The sequence below is a fragment of the Oenanthe melanoleuca genome, chromosome 4, assembly GCF_029582105.1.
Source record: "Oenanthe melanoleuca isolate GR-GAL-2019-014 chromosome 4, OMel1.0, whole genome shotgun sequence".
Lineage (NCBI taxonomy): Eukaryota > Metazoa > Chordata > Aves > Passeriformes > Muscicapidae > Oenanthe > Oenanthe melanoleuca.
Genome location: NC_079337.1, coordinates 19,507,639 through 19,531,706, shown reverse-complemented (window position 1 = coordinate 19,531,706; position 24,068 = coordinate 19,507,639). Strand labels below are relative to the sequence as shown.

General features: G+C 43.1%; 1 protein-coding gene across 2 annotated transcripts in view; it reads left to right on the top strand.

Moving 5' to 3' along the window:
* The window catches only part of UNC5C (unc-5 netrin receptor C), a 241,245-nt gene that overhangs the window by 181,853 nt on the left and 35,324 nt on the right, over positions 1 to 24,068 (top strand). For both annotated transcript variants that reach the window (XM_056489838.1, XM_056489837.1), the window contains exons 4-7: positions 1,989 to 2,092; positions 12,779 to 12,959; positions 14,965 to 15,132; positions 16,293 to 16,457. In XM_056489838.1, the coding sequence (XP_056345813.1) occupies positions 1,989 to 2,092; positions 12,779 to 12,959; positions 14,965 to 15,132; positions 16,293 to 16,457 (618 nt within the window). The remainder of the gene's footprint in view (positions 1 to 1,988; positions 2,093 to 12,778; positions 12,960 to 14,964; positions 15,133 to 16,292; positions 16,458 to 24,068) is intronic.

Genomic DNA, 24,068 nt, shown 5'->3' with positions numbered 1-24,068 from the left:
ACAGACATCAGAGATTTGCTGTCATGTGCACGAGCCTCACTGGCTTGGAATAACTCCAGTGTGACAGGGATGCTGACAGGCACAGCCTGGCAAAACTTGGCATGTCATCCTGAGAAATATTCATGTCCAGATTTTTGCTCCTCCTCTTTGCCCATAGTTACCCAGTGCTGTGACATTGGCATGCACTTCCTTTGGCAGAAGGTAATCCCAACCAAGCAGAGAGCTGGAGACAGCAATTTCTTACACTGCTGCAGTTTGTACCAAAGCGTATCTTTTGGTGCCTTAAACTGTGGCATAAGTCTTGTCCCACCAGAGGGGCTCTCAGTGTCCCTACCCTGTGTGCCAGAGGGAGCCAGAACGCTGCTGGTGGGAAGGCAGTGAAGTGAGGGGCTGCTTCTCTCATCCTGTGGTGCAGAGAAAGGACTGAGACCCCCCCAGTTTCACTGAAGAAATGCTTGGATGTCAGAAGTTTGCTGCTATATCAAGTTAAAATGGGAATCTCCAGCTATGAAAGAGCTTTTTCATGGTACCATTGAACTGATACTTAATTTCAGGTAGTTGAACAGTCATATTTTTCCAATATAGGGTAAGAGATAGAGGTCTCATGCTGTTCAAAGTTCCAGGGTATCAGAGGAGCTGATTTTGGTGGCAGCCACCCCATTTCCTTTTCCATCTCTGGGTTTGCCAGCCCCAGACTTTGTCTCTTCATAGCACTGGTGCAGTTCCTTGTGGAACTTAATCAGGTCTTGGAGGTTTTCTAGAAGAAAAATAACTCTTTGTGCAGTTTATTTGTAAACTGGTTCAATTCAGTGAATTGTTTTCCAGCCCAGTCATGGGTTATCACTTCAAAATATGAAGTATCTGGCTTTTAAATTGTTCCCATATGACTGTGTCTTGTTGCCAATACGACACAAGTATTTGTGCAACCTCACTGTGAGCTGATGCACGGAAATAGTTTGACTTCAGAACAAGAAGTAAAACAAAAATAACTGAGTTGTAAAGTTTTTGAAGTCAGGCCAGCTCTTTGATGTGACTTTGAGCATAGCTTCACATCCATTTGCAGAGGAAATTGGCAGCAGGGAGAAATACCCCCAGTAGCTACTGGGGCTGAATACTCAGTTCTCCAGAGCCACATCCACCCTGACACAGGGGAGAGGGTGCCAGTCCTTGGCAGAAACACAGAGATAGTGACAAGGAGGGAACTTCTCAGGTCCATTTTACCTTCCATTTTACCAAAGACATTACAGAAGGGTACAAAAAAGCCAGACTTTGCTGCTGTCCAGTACAATGAACTGGTCTGATTTTTGGAGGTGCATTTGATGCCCTGTCAGTCTGACACATTTCTGTGGTGCTGTGGAGGGATCCAAACATGGTTCAACTCCTTAAAGTGACTTTTTATTACCATCATTATTATTACTACATTGTTATTATTAATAATAATAATCATCATCATCATCATCACTTTGTGCTACAGGGATAATGATGAGGTGTAGACAAATTAGCTAAAGCTGTGAAGTTAATGCTTATGAGCCAAAAGTACATTAAATCACAGCATGATCACTTTCATCTATGAGTTCAGGCAACTCAGTTTAAATGCTGTAGTTTTACAGATTTATTTCGTTTTCCACAACTTTCTTTAGTACTTCACAGGTATAGTTTACAAAACATAAATTATCTGAAGAAGGGAACTTGTTCCACTTCTTGTTCTGTGTCTGGACATGACCTTCCACAGGAAACCTTGGTTGTTCACTGGGTTCACATGCTGTACCACAATACAAGTAATAAATCCACTATGAAATCTTTGCTTAATGTTGCAATGAAATGAAAACATGATTCAGACTTTCTTTAATGTTTTATTTTACAGGGAGCAGAACTGCTGTTTTCTTTGTCTCTTGTATATCATACTATTTATCCAGTGTCAATCAAATGTAATTTAAAGGACCAGCTGATGATAATGGTAATGATTTTATTTTCTCCTTCCTCCTCAGATCTCCGGAAAACTTTCGAGCAGGAGCCCTTAGGGAAAGAAGTGTCCCTGGAGCAAGAGGTGCTGCTCCAGTGCCGTCCCCCTGAAGGCATCCCAGTAGCTGAGGTGAGCAAAGCAGCAGTGCCTGGCACTGGGACACCCTAAGTAATGCCTGATGGGTGGCTAATGGTGCAGAGACTTACAGCAGGCATGATGAATGGGTGCTAATGGAGGGCTGACTGACTGCTGCTCACAGACAAGATTGATTGGGACATGATTAATGGCTTTAGGGTCCTGGTGCCTTGCTGGGCAGAGCTGCAGGCGGTTTGGTTTCAGTTTTTTTCTTCCCTTTGAAAAATCACAGCTATATCTGGCATCCAGAGGACATGTAGCTGGGGAAACATATTAACACCAGCTATCTTTCCTTTTGCTTTTAAAGAGAAAAAAAATCACTTATTCTGAGGGGCACCTTTCAAACATGTTTTAATTTTTAGTTTGCCGGACTTTATTTCAACTCACATGTGTGTGCACCACCCCGCCAACTTTGCATGAGAGGATGTTCTGTGGTACAACACGGGCTCCCAGGTAAAGCAGCACGAGGTTGGGAAAGTAGAGGATGTCTCTGCCACCTTCAGGGCCTTAGCTGTTTTTCCTGCCAGCTTTTCAGCAAACCAGAGTGGGTCCTGTCCTCCCCCTGCAGGAGCCTGCCTGCCCTTCAGCAGAACCTGTGCCTGACAGCAGCAGTGAGCAGCAGCTTCCCCAAGAGCAGCTTCAGACTCAGTGCTCAGGAAAGGGGGGTCCCTGAGTCACAGGGGGCCTCTGAAATCCTGAATCCACTGTGGCTGTTAAGAGAAAAATTGATTGCTAATGACGGTAATTCCCCTATCTGAATTCTCTTCGGTTTTCCTCTACCACGCACAGAGCAAACTGTTGCCAATTTGCATTAGGATAAGTCAGACTGTCATGGCTAAGTAGCAAAGTGGTTGTCACTCAGCTCTGATGGCTGATTTCTCAGGAGATGAAGCTTAAAGTGTTACCTCCCCATCTAACCCAAGTTTAGATTTAATCAGAATTGCAGAAACGTGTCCACAAACATCAGAAAGAATAATTAGCACAGAAGATTTTTCCCATTTTCTTGTTCTGTAGGCTGTTTTCTTTCCCCATTAAGATCTCTGAAACTGTAAAGGGTGTTTGGTTCTGCCGAGCCAGCTTGCTGACAACTGTAATATTAATCACTTAGGTTTCATCAGGAACTTAGCAGCAGGTTTTCATTTTCCTTTCTGATGTTTCTTTGCATCAAATCAACTTCTTGTTGTACCATGACAGGGGTTTTGCACTGGGATATGTTGCTCAGGCAGTGCAGGAACCTCATTACCTTTGCTGGGAGCGGAGATTAATGCTGATGGGCAGGGCAGTTCATTTTTATGCAGTGTTAAAAGAACCTCTGGAATTTCAGCAGCCAGGCCGATTGTTCCCTCAGAAAGGTCTGTTATACCCAGTCGCGTGGCTGAGACCCAAACTGCATAATTTAACATGATTTGTGGAAAGTGATCTCTGAAAAAATCCTGTGAGCTGCTGCCATAACAGTTGTGCTTTTTCCTGCCTTCCAGTATCCTGCTCACTCTGTCAATAGCTCTTCATGGCACTGCATTGACTGACTCTGAATCTTATTTGTACCACGGTCAGGGCAGACACCAATTAACACTTGGCAGCCCCAGAAATCTTATACTCCCTATCTGACATTCAAAAGAGCCATTCTCAATGTGGGTTTTTTTCCTCTTCTGACTTTTGAAGTCAGAAAGAGATCAAACACCCAGATTGGACAGCCGCCTAATACAGCCTCTTTGTAGATTCTTTCCAACACTATTAAAAGAACAAAGACCTGAGCACTAATGAATATGAATACCTTAATGTGACACTTTATTACAGCCACTTGCTGAAGCTAGTAAGATAAATTTAAGGAAAAAAAAAAGGAAAGATGAAAGATAACTTGGTGGGTTGAAGGATTACATGATTATTTTAATTTAAAGATGAATGAGTTCTTTGTTTAAGACTTCATGTATTTGTTTGGAGAAGTTTCTGATATGATGGCACAGGTAACTATAAGAAGGGCTTGGGAGAAGGCAGGCAGCAGACTGAGGCTGTTTTCCATCTTGTTCAAACACTGCTTTGATTCCAAGTAGAGTAGGGCAATGCATATGCTGCAGCTGTGAGCAGCATTTCCAAATGCTTTGGTAAGCATGTGCTTTAGATTCTTCACACTCTGGAAACTGTGTTTTGTTTAGGGTTTTTGTTTTTGTATTTTTTTTAACTTACTGGCAAAAGTAAAGGAGCCACTGAAGGAGCCACTGGGTTTAACACCACAACAGATGAAGAAAAGCTTGCCCTGTGAGATTGTACAAAATGCACCTTCAGTGTAATGTGGTGCAGTGCTGGAGTCCAGAGTCCCAATGTCTTTCATGTGCTTTTTCTCTTTGATTCCATTCTCCCCCTTCACTCTCTGTTGGGTGTTTGTTTTTCTTTTTTTCCTGGTATTTCAAAGTGGTGAGAACAAGCATGCTCAGGGATAAATTCTGTCTTCTTTTCAGTATCTGGGGAATTCAGTCTTATCATCCCCAGCATATTTAATTGCAATTAACTGTGTCAAGCTCTTATGGATCAATGCTAGAGTAGATCTTAGAACTACTGAAAAGCTGAACCACATAGCAACATACAGCTTCTCCAGAGGGCAAGAAGGTCAAAGACAGAGATGGGCAGACAAAGCTTTTAAAGCAACACTTACAGTTCCTCAGATCCACTAGTACATGGCAAGCATTAAAGCAGGCTCAGGTCATGGGCACTATGAAAAAAAAAGAGAAAGGAAAAATCCAGATAAAAACAGATATGTTAAAATACACCAGCCTCAGTGTCAGGTCAAATCAAAGTGCATCTCCTTGTTCAGCTGGGTCAACAAAAGAAACTGAGGACTTCCATGGTCTCTGGAAAAGCAGATCAGCTTCTCTGCCATCGTCCAGCCCTGACCAGTGTGGGTGTCAGCTGTACCATGGCATCCCTCCCCACTCCCAGGTTTATAGCCAGTATCAAGCTGAACAAACCTGCAGGTTCTGAACTACCCAGGTAAATGTTTGGGCTGCTCCAATGCATGGCCCAGGCAAGCAGCAGAAGGACCAGCTCAGGAACTCACACTGAGGTTTCTGCACGTAGCTGGCGGGGAAAGGGGCAAACTCCCATATTCCTGAAGTGACAAAAAGAGAAAAAAATGAGTGGGCATAAAAACAAACAGCTCCCTGCCCTAGCTCTATGCTTCTCTGCCTTCTGCTTTTCCCCAGTGGGGAGTAGGGTAAGGTGGAGAGATCAGCAGTCTGACTGCCAGCCCCACGCTCAGTGGAAATCTGACAGTGGAAATCGGATGGCTGCAGCTCCCCAGCATGAACAGAAACACCCATTTCAATTCCACTCTGCTGTCTGTCTGTGATTTTCTAAACCTAACCTGAGAAGGCAGGAAGGATCCCATTCTGTGATGCTCCAACAGTCATGGCTGAGTTGTTAGCAATTAACCCCTTAGCTCATTTAACTTGTTCTTTGGAAGACACTGGCATCGTACTGCACATGATAAAATATAGTTAGAGACACTGAGTCACATCAAATTAGCTCATTTGGGTGGGTTATAGATCAAAACACAAATGAGATGTAAGATTGGTTAATATGCCATAAGCTGCCAGATGAACTTTTGCATTGAAATGTATGATTTGTGGTGCCTTTAACAGGGGGGTAATTGCTTCCTTAATTTTAATTGAGGTGTTTCACAGAGTAATTTAATTGCAGAATAGGGCGTAGTGTACAGTTTTGTGACCCAGTTGGGTTTAAAACTGGATGTGATATTTATCCACATTCATGGCTTTAATTAGGAACTGGAGCAAGGGGAAAAGGATCACTGAGTCAAGAGGCAGAAGAGGAGTTTGCTGAGTCAAGATGACTGTGATGCAAACTATTCAGCTGCTCTAGCCCAGGTAGAAGCTAGGAACTTCTCCAAATAGGCAGTTCCATATAATTGATTATTAACATGACTGCTCTTTGCATTGTTTCCTGAGAGTCTCTTATGTTTTGCAGCAGTTATCCCTTAATTGGAAGTTCATGTGTGTGCATTTCCATGCAGGTGTGTGTCACTGAGACAGTGTTTTATATTCAGAGCAGGAAAGTGAGCTCCAAGAGAGACAAGTGGAGGAGTTTGTGGCCATAAATGCTAATTGCTGAAAAGCGTCACTGTCCTTTGCAGTGCCTTGTGACATGCACCAGAATGGCCTTTGGGTGTCAGTGAGAGGAAGAGTGGGGAGGGGGAGGCAGGTTTGTATAAAGAAGGAGCACAGCCCAAAATGAATGAGGGTGATCATCCTTTGCTTTGGAGAGCCATTGGGTAAGGTCTGGCCATGCAGGCCTGTCCTCCAGAGTATAGGATAAAGCACCCTGTAATTGTCAGCACCTGGTCCCCCATATTTCCATCCCTCTTAACATACATTTCACCCCCCCAGCCTACTGGTGGGTGCTCAGGTCACTCCTGCAAAGCCTGAGACATAGGCTACAGCCTCCTGTTTGAAGGACAGGTTTGCATTTGGATTTGTGCTTTCCTGGGAAGTATGCTGACTAGTAGATTATTAGATAGCCCTGTTTTTACATTTCCTACAAGTTCATTTCCACAATGCAGAAAGCCATGCCAAAGAGAATAGGTCTTCTTGCAGAACTGCTTTTTTTGAGGCCTGACTTTTCTGTGGAACCTACCCCTGTACTTCTCCTTTCTAGTCCAGTTCCACTGATGCCAATGGAAGTGAGGGCAGAGCATGCTCCAAAGGGATCCAGTCACTGTATGATTCAGTTTAGGCAAGGATGATCCTGTGGGACTGGAGAACATCAGACTTCTAGTTCCTCCATGAAATATTACAATGGGAGATTTTCCAGTAGACCACTGACATGAACTCTGCTAGCTTTTCCTCTTCTCTACAGCTGGCTTTCTGTGGCAAAGACAGCTCTGGGATTCTGGTTTAGCTAGCACAGCCTCCCTGTCCACGTGCCCACATGGTGCCAAAAGTGCCAGTCAACATGTGATCTATGAGCCTCCAGTTCAACTCCACTTTTAGATGGGAAAAGAAGCCCAGCATCTTCTGATGGCCACATAGCAGATGCTGTGATTTTCATTTAATAATGCCATGATCTGTGATTGAATTTGAGAGTCTGTGGAATAAAGTTCTCCCTCTGCTGCTACCAGTCCACCTCAGAAGTTTATTCTGAGGCTTAACTTTCCAGTAGTGCATAAAGAAAAGCTATAATGGGGCTGGAGACATCCAGCATCTGTGCATACACCCTGCAAGCAGAAAGCTGGATATATGTGTAATTAAGGAAGCGTTTCCACAGCAGGAACAACAATTCTCCTTATTGGCAGCAGAAGCACAATAAGAACAACTGAACAAAGCACCATGGTGGTTTGCATTTGCTGTCTCATTCTCTATATGTTATGCAGCCTCTCATAGCTGTAATTTCAGTCTCTTTGGATATCACTTATTTTTCTTTTTATTTTCAGTCTTAAATGCCTATGAACTATCTTTCCAGTAAATAGTACTTAAAGGTCTGCATCCCTTTCAGCAGACAGTTGCTGGGATGAAACCAGATCCAAAATCAAATAACATTCTTCTAAGAGGCACTCAAGTCTCAAGGTACCTAAAATTGTTGCTGGCTCACATGAAAACTGCTAGAGTTTTCTCAGTCTCACTTAGACATCTTGTACTGTGTCCAAATCAGTAGGTAGTGAGTGAGTTAGTTTCACAAATGCTTCATTACTGGAATGTGTGTGTGTTTGTGTGTGTTACAATCCAGGTGAAGCTGGGGAGCTGAGATTTCCCTGTGGCTGCTGGAGGTGATGCCAGCTGAGTAGGGGCTGCTTCAAGGCAAGCCATGCCCCTGGGACCAGTTGGCACAGCTGCAGAGAACAGCAGCACAATCCAGCATGGATGGGGAGCCAGATGGAAAGCAATCCTACTGTGTCAACCAGGCATGGGGAAGGCACGGGTGCCTTCCAAAATTACACACTGCCTTTCATCAAGGCAAGTCTCTTGCTGCTCCCAGATGTTTGCATCCTTTTCCTGTGAAAAATTGCACTGGAGGGCTTTGCCTGTGTCTGGAGGGCAGAAGACTCTGTTTTCAGCAGGTGCTCCTCACTCTGAGGATGACTCTAGGGCAGGTTGGTGCAGAGAAGGCAATGAGCAGCTGGGATCCAGAACTCAGACCCTGCTGACTTAGCTCTTGGGATTGCCAGACATGCAGGGAACAGCTCTTATGATCAAGAGGGCGGCATCTAGATGAGATCATATTCCTTTTGCATCCTTGTGTTGCTTTCGGAGCAGATGTGTTTCTGCTCTACCAGTTTCTAAAACAGTCACGCATAGGCAAGTGTGCCAAGAGATTTAAGTGCCTGGGAATGCTGGTAACTTGGTATGGCTAAATTTGTATCAGCAATTAGCTCCTGTAATAGGTTTTCCTGCGTGTGTAATCGCTTGTGTGATTTATGTTCCCTGTGTTCATTTAGTCTGCACAGAAGCCTGGCCTGTCTTTGCAAGGCTTAGTCTGTGTGTGCTGCTGCTGGAAACACCCTGTGGCAGCACAGGTCTGGCTGCAGCTGAGGTGGTTACTGCAGTTTTCTGTTCTTGCTGATGGCCTTGCTTTTCATGTTGGGTGGCATGTGGCAGGTCCCTTCTGTTAATTAGAACGAATGTGCCAATTATGTTAATGTATCTCCCGATACCAATCAGGGGATGATTAGAGACAACACATCTGTCTCTCACCAGGGAGCAGGATGACAGAAAAGGCACTACAAGGTGTGTTGTTCTAAATTACAGACACCTTGGATGGTGCCTGCCCCGCTGGCCACAGGGACAGCTCAGTGTCCTGCAGCCCATTAGCAGCCCTGGATGTGCAGCTCCAGTGCAGCTGGCAGGATCCGTGTGCCCATGGAACTGCAAGTTGCATCCAGAGTGCAAAGGTGCTCTGGCCAAAAGGCAGCAGGCTCCAGGTGCTCTCCAGCTTCTCAGCATCTGCAGATTCTGTTGGTCAGGTTTTCATTCACCACTCTCACACCTCAACTGAGTGGCCTTCTCTTGCTAGCCTGTTTGCAAACATACAACAAAAATAACTTCTTGTGTAGAAAATTAACAAGAAAAAAGGGATTTTGTGTATGCTTTGCTCCAGGGGTTTGGTATATGAGAAGAAACATGTGTATGTTGTAATTGTAATTTTCCATAGCTGTCATCCCCCAGAGGGTACACTTACCCCATCCTTCATGGCATAATGTTTGCCAATTAAATGATTGCTGTTATGATAAGGAAAAAACTGATCCCATTCTTTTTCTACATATATGCATGACCATCAGTACATTTATCAATAACAGCTGGAAGGATGTGCCTGATTTAATCAAATACATAGAGCTAGGTACATGTTCAAGAGTTGTTCTGATTATAGTCAGTAAATATACATCTTTAATATTTAGGCAAAAGCAAACATCTACTCTAGAGCATCTCCAGAGAGATGAAAAATGTAGGCATGAGGGTGTGGTTTGGTATGACCTTGAAGTCGAGTTTTTGTCCACTTTGAAGTGCCCATTTATATCCTGCTGCTCCTCTGTCCACTCACCTGCAGGTGTACAGGTCTCTGCACACAAGTGCCCAGTGCCTTAGCTGCCAGTAACTATTATCCAGGCTGCAGAATTAAATTCAGGAGAAGTTTCTGCACTGACTGAATTAACAGCCTATTTCAGTAAGGGGGCTGCACCTTGGGGAATGACATGGCATCAAAAGAGATGGTTGCTTTTAACTTCTGTGATAACAGTTTGCATACTTGTCACTCATAAATCACACTGTCTCATTCTGCTTGCTTCTCTTCTGTATTTGACACCTGATCTCTTCCTACTTACGTGACAGAACAGCCCTACTCCCACCTACTCTGGTTACCTCAAAAAAAAAAAACCCTGAGGTTTGGAGTCACTGAGCTGCAATCACCTGCACCATAAAAAATGGGTCCAACAATAATTGAAAATGAGTACCAACAGCAGTCTCACTTTTTGTAGTGTGTTTAATTAGTCCCCATTTCTACAAGGACTGAGGGAGAAAACACAACCACTAGAGGGGTGTTCTCTTTTTTGTGCTGCTCTTCTGATGGCTAAAGTATGTGTGGAAGGAGACTCCCACTGCTTGTCAAATCATCCATCAGTTCCTTCCTTCAGATTTGACAGTAGAATTTGCAACATTAACAGACACCATAAAAACCTGGATGCCAGAAGACTGAATTAGATATATTAAAGAGATATCTTGTAAAAGAGATGGCATTTAGACATGCACACACAGTACTGATGTACTGGCAGGAAGAAAAGGCACCCTGTTCTTCAAACTTTTACTGTTAGCAAATTCTGTGAGACATTAGGTGAAAAGGATATTTTTCCTAAGAGATTTGGTGTAGAGCCAGAAGCAATATACTGAATTATACAGAGCTGCTTTGTTTGGGGATTTTTTTTTATTGTATTGGCATCTTCTCTTTTCATATTATCTTTGGTGGTTTTGCAGGGATGATAGGGAATTCAGTGCTTACAAGTTTAATTTTTTCCTACTCATTTGAGACCCAGATTGAATATGTATGTGCATTGTTGCAGAGAGAGAAAATATTGCAGGGTAATAAAAAAAAAAAAAAAAAAAAAAAAACCAAACCTTGTTCTTGGGCATGGAGCCTTGAGGGAGCCAAAGGCTGCTAGAGTATAATTTTGAATGGGCATACCAAAAACATTTTAAACTGAGCCTTAGACCATGTAGCCTGTAGTCCTCTCCTTACTGGTGTCCTGGTGTTCTCAATGTGCAAAGCAGAGAAAGAGTACAGGCAGATTTGAAAGTGGAATGTACACAGCTCTGGAAGTGTATGTAGCATCTTTTACAGCCCTGGCATAACCATCCCAGAAATAAATAGTGGCATCAAAACCAAAGAAATACATGTTTTTCTGTGTGAGAGGCAGCAGTTAAATGGCAGCATACCACTGATGGAGATAAGCTCCTGGCTTGTTTTCCAGTCTAGAATTCATGCAGACTCAGCTTGCAGGTGAGGAAGAAGCTAAAATCTATTAGGATTCGAGAAAGGCGGAAAACCAAGATTAGTCATTCTGACAAGGAAAAGCAGATTATTGACTAAGAGCTTGTATATCCTATGGTGAAACATGATTGTGATGGTGATGGAAATACAGCCTCCAAAGTTTTTTGTCTTTTTCTTCCTCCCCTGTCCCTCTCAGACACATGTATCCTTTCCAGAGCCCTAGTTACACCCCTGTTTTTAAACTGCAGTATTGACAGCTGTGAGGCTGCCACATCCCACATCCCACAGTGATCTGCTGTGACAGAGAGGGGTTTAAATCAAGCCTTCCTTGGACCGGTGGCTCTGCATTCACTAAAGGTGTAGATCTTTGGAAGCAGCTCATACCTGAAGTGCATCCACCCAAACTGGAGTAGGGGAGCTGGAGCTGCTTAAGGCAGGGCTAAAGGTGGAGAGTGGGTGTGGGCACCTGTAATCCAAGCCCACATCTGCCAGCACTGCAGCCTTGACTGGCTTTGTCTGGGGCTGAATTGAGCCCTCTGTGTTGAACACCAGGAGAATTCATTGTTTTTTCTCACAGCTGTCTCAGGTGGCTTTTGGGGTATGTCAGTGCTTGGGTAGTTCCTCAAATGTCTTTAGAAAAGTGGGGCTTGTGAGAGAAGGACTTGGCTGCTAGCACCTCACAAGTCCAGTGGGTCGATTGTGGTTATGTTGTTCTTCCTTTGGTTAAATCCTGGGCACAGGCTGAAGTGATCCAGTGACGTGAAGGCCAAGCTTTGATCCATCCAGGGCCCCAGTCCTGTCCTTCGTGCACCCAGTTCAAATGAAAACGAGCTACTAGATTTGCAGCCAAATTATATTAGAGTGGCTCACAGCAGTCAGCTGGGATATAGCAGGGTGTTTTCTTAGGAAGGCAATAAAGAGAATATTGCCTAGATTAAAAATTTCATATAAAAATATTTTTCTGTGCAACTGAGGAAATCATGCTTTATTAAAGCAAAATATAGCTTACACAAATAAAGAGGAAAAATAAGCACTGATGTCCTTGTGGTTTCCTATTTCCTTGGTAACTGACTCTTTTTGTTTCATTCTCATTGAAGACAGACAATGTGCGTGTGAGTGCAAGTATACTTAAAAATATTGGGGTTTGTGATTTGTTAATGAAACCCACTCCCATATAGATCCTCATGGTGTTAGACCCAGAGCAGGTACCTACAAGGTTACTGCATTATTAACTGCCTAATTAGGCACAATATGGAAAACAAGGGGTGAGATCTGTGCTGATTTAGGGTTTCTGACATTGTAGGAGAATTTTCTGTTTGCAGATATGCTCCTAAGATATCACCCTTTCCTTTTGCCTTGCTTCCATCTCTGAAAGCACAGATCAGCTTTTCCCTGTTCAGTACCTGGCAGCCTTTGGGAATGCATTGATGTTTTCAAGGCAAGGCAAGGCAGCTGTTGTGCAGATGGGTGGGACGAGAGGGGACTTGAAGGAAAGGGTGGGCATGAGAGTGTTCTCCTGCTTTTCTGCCCTGGTGTTTTGTTTCAGCTGGTGATGTTCATCAGGTGAGTCCTTTGTCACATGCCTTGGCTCATAGTGTTTTCTGGGATGAGCAATGTAATCACAGATACTGTGTCTGTCCATATTGGTGTGACTTGGTGCTGACTCACTGCCTCCCTCTGGCCCTTTGAAACCCCAAGGTGGAGTGGCTGAAGAATGAGGAGGTGATTGATCCCGTGGAAGACCGGAACTTTTACATCACCATCGATCACAACCTGATCATCAAGCAAGCCCGGCTTTCTGACACCGCCAACTACACCTGTGTTGCAAAAAACATCGTGGCCAAGAGGAAAAGCACCACAGCAACTGTGATAGTCTATGGTAGGTGATGCCTTGTACTCTTGTGTACTGTGGACACACCCTCAGAGCAGGAGGTGGGGCAGCAGGGGGATGCACGATGCCCGTGGGCAGCTCTGGCTGCAGTCAGTGCCACACACAGGGACTGCAGTCAGGGGACACTGCTGAAACCCCTCACAAGTGATGGCTTGTCTGATTGGTGACAGGCAATGGTGTTAAAGGAGGAACAGCCCCCTGCAAAATCAGCCTCATTGGACAGAGGGTGGCTGTTCTTGCTGTAACACACACTGGCTGTGTAAGCAAGGAGCCACCAGGGCACCTCCTCCAGCAGGAGTGTCCAAGGCATGGCTTGCCACCAACACAGTTCATGTTCTTAGTGGCCCTTTTCAGAAATTAGAGTGAAACTGATAATGAGTTTGTGCTTCCAGTGACTGGTAAGAGTGTCAGAGCTCATCAGAATCCACCATCTTCTTATATCTCTTTAAATAACTTATTTTTGGTGCCTACCTCCAAAGCACACCCTGACATCAAGAGCAAAGAAGCAAAGTGTTCTGGGATGGCAGTTCAGAGGTGCACAGACTAGGTTAAAGCTAAACATCAGGGGAATATGAATCATGGCATAGCATTATTCTGTGTCAGCATCCTCAGTCCTGAGGCTGGCTGTGCCTTGGCTGGTTAAAGATGGGATTCCCTCCTCAGATCTCTTCCAGCCTGTGTTGCACTGCAGCTCTGCCTCACCAGCCCAAGCCTTTGCCCCTGCAGAGTTACTTACTCAAATGCATTCCAGGTGGGGGTATCCACCAGAACAAAACCTGCTCTGATTATGTGCCAGCTGACTGAACTGGTGTTACTTACAATCAGCTTAATTATAGGATAGACAAGTAGGAAAAAATCCCTATGATTATCCCTAATATTCATTTCATATTCAGGGTGGCAGTTAGATTTAATTGTAAGCAGTTGCTTCTCTGAAGTTACAATGAGGGCTTTTTACTTCAGTTTTTATAGAAAACTGACTGAATTGAGTTGATTAGCAGTGCTTTTGATATTGAAGGATGGACCATGCAAGAGCACCATGTTTTGTAACTGAGATGAATGCAGAAACATAAAGATGTAGGCGTACTACAACCCTTCCTCATACACATACAGAATTTTTTTCAAAAGTATATTCAAGAGACATGTGCAGGGAGCAGGCACTTTTATGAGTTTTGCTGCCAGATCTGTTAAAGGGTTGTGTCATATCATAAACATTTGGGTTTAGGGAATCCAAGCAGTGAATATGTTATTACCCATACCTGACATTATTATGTAGAGCAGCACAATCCTTCTTCATCCCTCCATCTATCCCAGAAACTGAGGTGGGTGAAATGGAGAGTCAGCATAATTATCTTCCCAGAGATAAATATCTTCCAAAAATCCCAAAACAGAAAGAAATGCTTTTAGTATTAGCTCATTCTGAACAGCTTAGGGAAGAGCTGGGACATTTATATATGCACCAGCTATGTCCACACAGAGGGGTGAGTGAAGTTGTCCTATCATCCTGAAAGGATTCATTCATTCATCCTGACATCACCTTCTTGAAAAAAAGAAAAAGAAAATTCTCCATAGCTAATCAAAGCATGGAGATCTCTCAGCATACATAGGTGATGGGTTCATCTGAGCATGAGTGGGAGTGCAGGTTATCTCCCTCTGGAACACAGTGCATCTTTCAGAGCACAGGCTTCTGCCTGCCAGAGCTCTCTGAACCTGCAGGGATTTTGGTCATACACAGGCACTTAAGGCTGGGTCAGGATGGTTTTCAGGATAAGGCAGGTCACCTGCCAACCCTGGTAGTCATCAAGTGGTGTTTTTCACTCAGCATCAGCATTCCTTCAGCTTGTACAGCAACTTCTGGCATACACTTGGTGTGTTGGAGGCGTGGGTTTGCCTCTTGAGTGTTTCTAATGCCATCTCTTGTGGCCAGAGCCAGAGCCTTGGGGCTGCCCAGGCTGGGCTGCCTGTGTGACCATGCCCCTTTTCCCTCTCTTTGCAGTGAATGGAGGCTGGTCCACCTGGACAGAGTGGTCTGTGTGCAACAGCCGCTGCGGGAGAGGCTTCCAGAAGCGCACGAGGACCTGCACCAACCCTGCCCCGCTCAACGGCGGCGCCTTCTGCGAGGGCCAGAGCGTCCAGAAAATAGCCTGCACCACTCTGTGTCCAGGTTCAGTATGAGCAGCACACAAAAATGCTTCATCTGTCATCAGTCAGTTCAGGAGAAAGCTTCCTTCTCGTTTTTAATAAATCCAGCATTTCAGGGAATTAATATTCAACTGTAGTGCCTAAGTAGATAAAATAGTGAGCACATCTTATCAAGCAGCACAGCTTCCAGCCCTTCTTTTGCACACTGCTTGCACTCTGTGGTCTCAGCTCTTATAATTCAGGGGATCTGGGGAACATTCAGAGCTTCAAAATGTAGGAGATAAAGGTTGAAAGCTCTGGAAAAGAATTGGGATTTGAATATAGAAAGCAACTGTGATGTAAATATGTTTGCAATGTCTGTTCAGTCCAGCTGTCTCAGCAAGTAAAGCATCTGGGATGTGGATATTAAATTTGAGGCAGATGTTTACCTGACATATACAATCGTCAAATACAAAGGCATTTTTAATGGAAAGAGATGTGTATCCATACTTTCAGAAGTTTTTTAAATGTAAACTTCTGAAAAATACGAAATAGTTTCTGGGCATGCAATGTAGTTGGTGACTTCTCTGTGATAAAATTCTGTCCTACTGTCCAGTGCTCTCCTACTACTGACCCATTTAAATCAATGGCAGTAAGGCCATCTTCAGCTTGTGATGTTTGATAATCCAGCTCTGTCACTGGAACAATTTTATATATTGTTCTTCAGCTGCTCGTTATAGTGCTTTTGAAAATAATTTGCAGGATTTTGAAAGGTGCTAAACACATTCCTGGTTCTGTTCATGTGAAATAAATTGGTGCCTCTAGAGATGCCTTTTAATAGAAAATATTTAACATTAAATATCTTCCTATTAAAGAAGAATTTCTGGACAAGTCTAACTTCCGTGTTAAAAAATGCCACCTGCCCTCCACAAATAAAATCACGGATTCCTGACTTGTTGCTTGTACATTTTGAGCCAGATAAACTGGTTAGAGGTTTATATAGAGGGGAGGAAAGAGCAGAAATGGGGCTGGGGCAGAGAGAAAGGAGATGTGGGGGTGAATGTGCATTTACAGGGCAGAAGTAGAGGAGCAGGCTGATGATCCCTCTGCCTTGCCAGGAGTGGCTGGGAGCTGCAGACTGGCTTGTTTTGTCTTGGTCTCACTCCTGTGTGCCCTAACCAGCTGTGTCTCTCCTTGTCTCAGTGGATGGCAAGTGGACATCCTGGAGCAAGTGGTCCACCTGTGGCACGGAGTGCACCCACTGGCGCCGGAGGGAGTGCACGGCCCCGGCTCCCAAGAACGGGGGCAAGGACTGCGAGGGGCTGGTGCTGCAGTCCAAGAACTGCACAGATGGGCTCTGCATGCAGGGTAAGTGCCCCCTGCAGGATCTGGGATGTGTGTGGAAAACCCTGAAATAACTGCAGATCAGCAGCAATGACCAACTCACAGAACCATTTGTAGGAGAAGTGAGTCAGGGACCAGTTCTCAACCAGTCTGGGCACCACACTCCTCTTGCCTGGAAAATGAAACAGTGAAGAATTAGAAAGACTCAAAACAGAGTCTTCTACTGCCTGCCCTCCCCACCAAACAGCCCTGCTCCCTATATTCCCTCAGCATCTGTCCAGAGAAGCTTGGCAGTGGCTCTTACAGCACTGCAAATGGAAAAATAGAGCATTTAGAGCAAAGCTAGCATTTTCAAAAGGGTAAACTTGGCCAAGCAGATCAGCTTCTGGCTACATACTGTCAGGAATGGTGAGTGCATGTGTTTCTATTTGAATAGTTATGTTTCTTTTTTTGAATTTTGGGTGACCTGTGGTAGAAAGAGGCACACTTCATCAATGCAGTGCTGATGCACGCTTCCCATCTGGTTGCCAGCATGCTACAGTCTCATGAAGATAAGCTCTAGCACTGAAGCATATTCCAGCTGTGCCTATTCATGCAGTGGTCCTGCCTTTCTGACTAATAGAGAGAGAAGCAAAGAAAAGCAAGTTTTAAGTGTAATTCCGACATACACTGATGAACAATTACTCGGCTCCACACTCCATCCCTTTTCAAAAATGAGGTCTTCTCTTCAAAACTCCCTTTCACATTTCATTAGTACAATAACCTGAGCTAGAATCCTCTTTCCTCTTCCTTCATCCCGTCTCTCCACAGTACTTCTCTGTCAAGCCTCAGCTCTCTGTTGTCCAAAGAGTTGTGGCTATACCCTTCCACTACTTCTGTGTCTAGATCATAAAATGCTTTGAGTTCTATCATAAAAAAGGAATAAAGAATTCTTATTCTCTGAGCAGGTTACTTTTGACTGAAATATTCATGATGACAGAAAATGACACTACCAGCTAATAAATTGGTCTGCTCTTTGAATAAGTGCTATATAGGATAGCTGCTATGTTGGTAGTGATCTCTGAGCTACCCTATGGCACAGCATGACCATTTACTTTGAGGTTTCCCAGATTTACAAATATCTTCCTCCATGTGGCTCACACAAGCATTTCCATCATGTTAAAAGCTATTAGTCAATGTCAGCAGTCTATAAAGCTGCAATCCCTCAAAACACTTGTTTTTATGGTGAAATTGGAAAGGTAGCATTCAGAACTCCTCTTTTTCTTGTTTCTGAGGATTGGGGAAAAAAACCTGCCTATGTCTTACTATAGAACACCTTGACTTGATGACTTTTATTGTAGGGAAGCTAATGCACCCCTAGTTCCAGCAGTGTTAATAAGTCATTATGGCAAATTAGGAGGAAAAGATGCATTTCTCACACAGAAGAGCTCTTCACTATCAGATTATATTTAGACAGGTGTATGTCATCTTTGTGTATGTGCATAAAGAGAGCCATTTAAGCAGAAATCTTGTGGAAAAGTAGATATAATAGTAGAGCAGAATAAAAGCCCTGTAGGGATCTCATTTATCTGTTGATGGTATAATGCATTTTATTTGTGAAAGTGGATGCTGAGTGTAAAGCAGAGGTCTTCAGCAGGAGAGAGGGTGAAACTTGTGAATACTATTCTGCTTCATATATACGTATATAGAAAGTGGTAATGAAAAATATGCAGCCACACAATGACCTGCTTAGCTCTAGGGGCTGTGATAATTCTGCAGTGTTGGAATTTAATGGCAGTGTTTTAATGGTGCCTTTATACTCACAGGGTTTCATATATCTGTAAAACTTCCAGTCCTGCTCCCTGATCCATCACTGCTGAGAAGATTGATTTGCTGTACTTCATGGCAGTGTGCCTGCTGCTCTTTCTCTTTCTCTCTCTCCTTCCCTCTCTTTTTATTTATTTATCTTTCTCAGTTTATGCAAAATCAATCTGAACAGTTAAATTTTTGCCCATGTGGATTTAGATTCATAGAAAATCTGCCTGCTGAACCAGGAAGACACAGAGCACTCCTTTTTTCCTAAAACAACATGCCTCTTTCCACATTATTTGAGGCTTTGGGGGTCTGGCCTGGAACTGACAATTCTCCTAGCCTGGGCACCTGTAGATTCACAATGGTCTTTTCCAGTGGCTTCATGCCACTGGGACTGCCATGGCACATGTGGCATGGAGGAAGCTTGTCACCTTTCCTCTGGGGCCACAGCCCTCTGGGAGATCTGTTGGCCAGCTGCTTACCTGTACCATAGTCAAATCCTGTTCCTAGCAGCTCTGGTGCTGCCTCCTTACTGTCAGTGTGTAGTGAGAGCTTGAAGGTTGGCACCAGGGGTGTAATTGAGGTCAAAGAATTAGTAGGTAGACACTCTTGCCAGGAGTCACCAGCCTGTTGCTCTGACAAAAACTCACTTGTAAATATATATCTCTATGTAGCTGTGTGTAAAAGATATCCTGGAAAATGCTGGATTGAATGAGTCTAATTTACAAGCCCTTTCTCTTCCAGTCTATTATTCACTTCAGTAGCATCAACTGGATAAATCAATAAGCTCTTTCATCAGACTGCCCCTGCTCCAGCAAAAAGCACAAGTCTGCATCACTATCGATTTCTGTGGGGATAAAAACAGTGGAGCTTTCCCCATCCCTTGTAATTACAGTATTTTACACCCAAAGCTGTAGTTTGTGCCTACCACTAACTGTGGCATTTCTCATGCAACTCTGCTGTTGCATTTATTCAGACTAATCATCTTGCTGGTACACACACACTCTCCTGTATCCAGTAGTTAGTGTTTTTCTGTTAAGGGATGAGGGGATGAACAGTCATTAAACTAGAGAGCCCACAGAGAGCCAGCAGGCTGAATTGGAGAGGAAAAGCAGATGTAGTGAAAATTTAGGGCAGTCATTGCTATTTTAAGTTTTCAAGTACACAATATTGTCTAGCAGTTCCCATTATAACAATTTCATAATTCCCATAATAGCATTAATACGATCTTCTGGAACAAAATCTGCTGTAGGTGTAAGAAGAATTGACTGGTTACCACCCACACTAGTTGCATTATTGCCTCCATAGCTGTATTATTTCCCATTTGATGTATGAGTACTGTGGTAAATACTTCAGTGCAAGGAACAACACTTTTAAAGGCACCCACTGCATCTCACAGAGGATTGCTGTGAACTGAAGCTCTGCAATTAGCCCTTCACTCGTATCACCTAATGATTTTGGTGGGTGTTTTGTGTGGGGAATGAGAAAGCAAAGCACTCTCCTGCTGCCTCAAACTTCAGTACAAGTAGTTCCCTTCACCTAGGTCACAAACATTTTTAAAGCAATGTGCTAGGGGAAGTGTTTTGCTGGGCTCAGTCTGGAATGAGTGCAGGATCACTTGTGGGGTACAAAACAGATTCTCCTGCTTTGCCTTATGTGTAAAATTCTGCTCATAGTCAAGAAAAGCTGGACAACCTATGAGGAGAGTTAGCTGTGCTGTGTGGTTGTGTTGGAGGCTTATGAGCTGAGCTGTGACATGCAGCAGTCATGCTCACAGCATGTCATTATATCCTTTCTGTGAGGGTCTGAAGGGACAGTGTTCTGATCTGCATTGTCCCTGTCCTGAATGAATAAGTACAGCAAGTCCATAGGCATGAGGTTGTGCCTGCTGTCTTTTGGGCTTTTCTGAAATCATGCCTGGGACATGCAGGGTTGGCACCAGCTCAGTCAGAGAGACAACCAGTGCCCCTTTTTCTGCTCACTTTTGGCTTTAGTTGACCACTGTGGCTTTTCATAAAATGCTGGCTAAATTGTGCTTTATTTTTTTTTTTTTCAAAACACAAAGCTGACTCTCTTACAGCAACAAGCAAGATGCCACAGAAGCACATGTTGCTTGAGGACTATGAGTTATACAGTTGCACAAATAGTATGTTTCTCTGTGAAGTAAAATTGCTTACTTTATACAGTCTCACAACATGGAATAAAAATCTACCATTGAATAGGAACAAAAGGAAATTTCTACCTGTGAATCATTGCCAAGGGTCATCAGATCCAGTATGGACTTTCCCTTTATTTCTTGAGTGTGAAAAGACTGAGGTGTGCTACTGTCATTTTAAAAAAAGGAAGAAAAGATCCAAAATATCTTCACCTGTTGCTACAGACAATACTCTGGACTAACTCTCAGGTCACTCTGGTCTTCTCCCTGCATGCAGCTTAACTACTTGGAAATGCAAATAGCAGATGCACCACTGGAGGAAAAGACACCATACCGTGGTGCAGATGTTATTACCAGACTGGTAATGCCATTCCTTCTTAGAAAAGGCTGCCTTTTCAAAGAGGAAATTGATGTGACATGGTGACAGCAAACCTGTATCTGCTGAGTGCTCTGAAATCCTTGTCTGAAAAGCAGCATGAAGTTCATAAGGTTCCCTCTTGCAATGATAGTGCCTAAGCAAGTGAAAAAGATGCAGTTTATCCTGCTTGGGCATGAAATGGCAAACTGGTGCCCTTCTCAGTCTTGTTTCTGTTTGTACACAGGTCCTGAGTAGAAAGCAAGGCTCCCCTGATACTTGCATCTCTTTCTTCCCAAAACATACATATTCTGTACATGTCCTGCTTGGTTAATGTAACATGTCAGAAACTCTGATGGAATAAATATTTGTTTCCCTTTTTGGCTTTATTTGAAAGGAGGCATGCAGGGAAGAATTACAGGGTAGAGCAGCTTGATGAGGACCACAGGTCCACCAGAGCAGATCAGTGTGCAAAGAGCAGGGGAATGTTTTCCAGACTCCAGAAGGTAAGCAGAACTCTCTCGAGGGAGACTGCAACAGAAGCCTGTGTGTGCAGAGGAATGAAATAAAACCTTTTATTAAGAACATGTGGGTCAAGAGGGAACTTCTAATACATTCAGTCTGTCAGCATAATGATACAGCCACCTGGCCTGTTTTGGCCTAGCAGGAGGAGTTCTTTCATTTGAAAAAGGCATCTCATCTGTTTCTAGAGGAAGTTTTCCATAATACTGTTTTTTGGTATGAGTAAAGGGATGTGTTATTCCCAGCTACTATGTAATGGTGTGGCAGCCAAGGGAGTTTATGCACACATCTCAGAGTTATGACTCATCTCTATTTTATTGTAGTGACATGAAAAATCCCCAGCTGAGAAGCATCCACACTCTGATGGGCCCTGTGCAACTGAGAGCTCTTGCCTAGAAAACCAAATGCTTGAAGCAGATAATAGTGTTGGGAGAACCCAGGGCACTGAAATCCCTGTGCCTTAACCCCAGTCAGCTCAGAAAGAGCCACTTCCACATTACTTTTAAAGAAAGCAGGTGCTGTAAGATCTCTAGGCTGTTTTCAAAAATCTGCACAAATTAAAAAAATATTATAGCCATGCAGAGAGGAGAAAAAAGACAGTCTTGTCTATCTATACTTTTCATTCTTCTTTATTCTCTTAGGTTTTCTTTTATTCTTTCCTATTCCTCTACACCTTAAAAAACTCAAAAAGTTACTCAGATAGATGAAAGAAGAATTCAAATCTTATGAAGTCTAACTGATATATTGATTTAATTGTAGAAGAAAACCACCCCATACTGAGACAATAATGTACATTTATATTATCCTTTTCTTATAGAATGGTGGATATATTTCATGATTTTTGCTGTCCTGTCAGGGTGTCAGGCAGGGCAAAGTTTCATGAGCATCTGAAGCCTCATCAAGGAATAAGTGAAATAGTCAGAAGTAAAACTCAGTGCTATTTCTAAATGTGGACTAACAAAATTACTGGCATGCTTGGATGAAAACTCATGTTTGGGAAGGAAGTTTCTAGAATTTGGGAAACACTGAGCTGATCAGCTGATTCTGTAGTCTCTATTTTTGAGGTTATAAACTGGGGAGTACAAATTATCTTATGTGTGAGCACAAGAACTGCCAAAGATGGTTAGAGCTGTTCCATGTGTATAACACATGACCCTTTTGGTCCAGCAGTCTCAACAGTTTTGATCCTCTCTGCTAGATCTTCTTCCAATTGTCCCTTCCATTCTCTAGCTGTCTGCCATGTATCCTTTCTCCTGTGGTGTCCCTTGTCCTCATTTCAGGGCTTTTGTCCCACTACAGCAAAGTGAGCCCCAGGAAGTTTATCTGGCATCCAGTCACTGCAAGAGTGGAATTTGCAAATACACATCTAGTGAATTGCAGCGCTAGGCATGTGTTTACTTTTGCCATCAAACATGCATAACAAACCCAATGCTGAGATCCTACTAAAGGCTGACATAAGATTTAACCAAAAGGTCAAAGTCCTTAACTGAAGAAGATTTTGTAATGTCAGATTTGGATATTCTAATCCACATCAAATTTTAGCAATAAATTATCCCTCTCTTCCATCTTCACTTATTCCCATATAGATGTCATGCATGTTTAAACTCAGGCAAGACCTTTCTATCAATGTTAACAAAATGTCAGGATCTAATTTAAAATGAAAACATAATTGCAGTCTTAATTATAGAATGTCATAAACTCCTATTCAAGGAGAGAACAAGAGAGTGTCCCCATTTAACTCACCCACTCAGGAAAGATCTGAGATAATACCCAAGTAAATAATCAGTCACAAAACCTCAAGCTCCCTGTTTATTAGCCCACCCTGAATATGCCAATAATTAGTCCTTCAGAAGGAAAATAAATTGCTGTGCATTATCTCTGGGATGCCTGATATCATATCTGACCTTCAGCATCATTACTACAGACATGAAGGTCTTTCTTTAGAACAGAAAATGTAGGAGGAAGCTGAGCACATTCTGTCTGAAAGATTTTTGCTGTGCCAGGAACTCTGTTGTTGGTTTGGTTTTTTTGGGGTTTTTTTTTTGTTATTTCTAACCAGCACAAGTAAGGTATAACATATCTCATCTTCTTGGTTTTGTGATACATTTCCTGGGAAATAGCAAGGGAGTGAAACAATTAACAACAAGTAGAATTTATGTTTTATTTTTAATACTTTTCCAATCTCTTTAGCAACACGTTAAGTGAACATGAAGCCTTGACACTAAACATTCAGAATATGGGATTTACTCTGAGATTACTCTTGTACCATTAACTCTGCCCCTTGAAGAAAAGAAAATACTGGAAACGTGCAGCCTCTGAACAGTGGAACTCTCACAAAGCAATTTAAAACTCCTGAATGTCAAATTAAATCTCCAAAAATCTTTCTTGTAAGCTGGGAATATGTGACTGTTTGGCCATCATAGATAGAAACCTAGATGGACTTAGATGGAAGCCAAAAGCATTGCAATGTATCTGAATGAATATTTTAAAAGCCCTTGAAAGTCTTTTCTGAAAGCTTTGAGCCTTTGCACACTGTACTGATCACCTAGAATTTCCTTTAAAAGTAGTGAAGAGACTGAAGCAAGCTGGTGGTAGCTGTAGGAATGATGGTGAGTAAGGTGAGGCAGAAGAAAACAGGGCTGGTAATGCAAGGTCACAGCCACGGTCACAGCACTGCCAACACTGCAGGGACACGCAACTTTTTTTTTTTTCCTTCTTTGTCTCAAAACCTTCTCTGTATAATGGAACTCAGAATATAGAACTGATTGATGTCTCTTTCCATGAGTGGAAAAAAAGCCTGAAATTGGGCCGA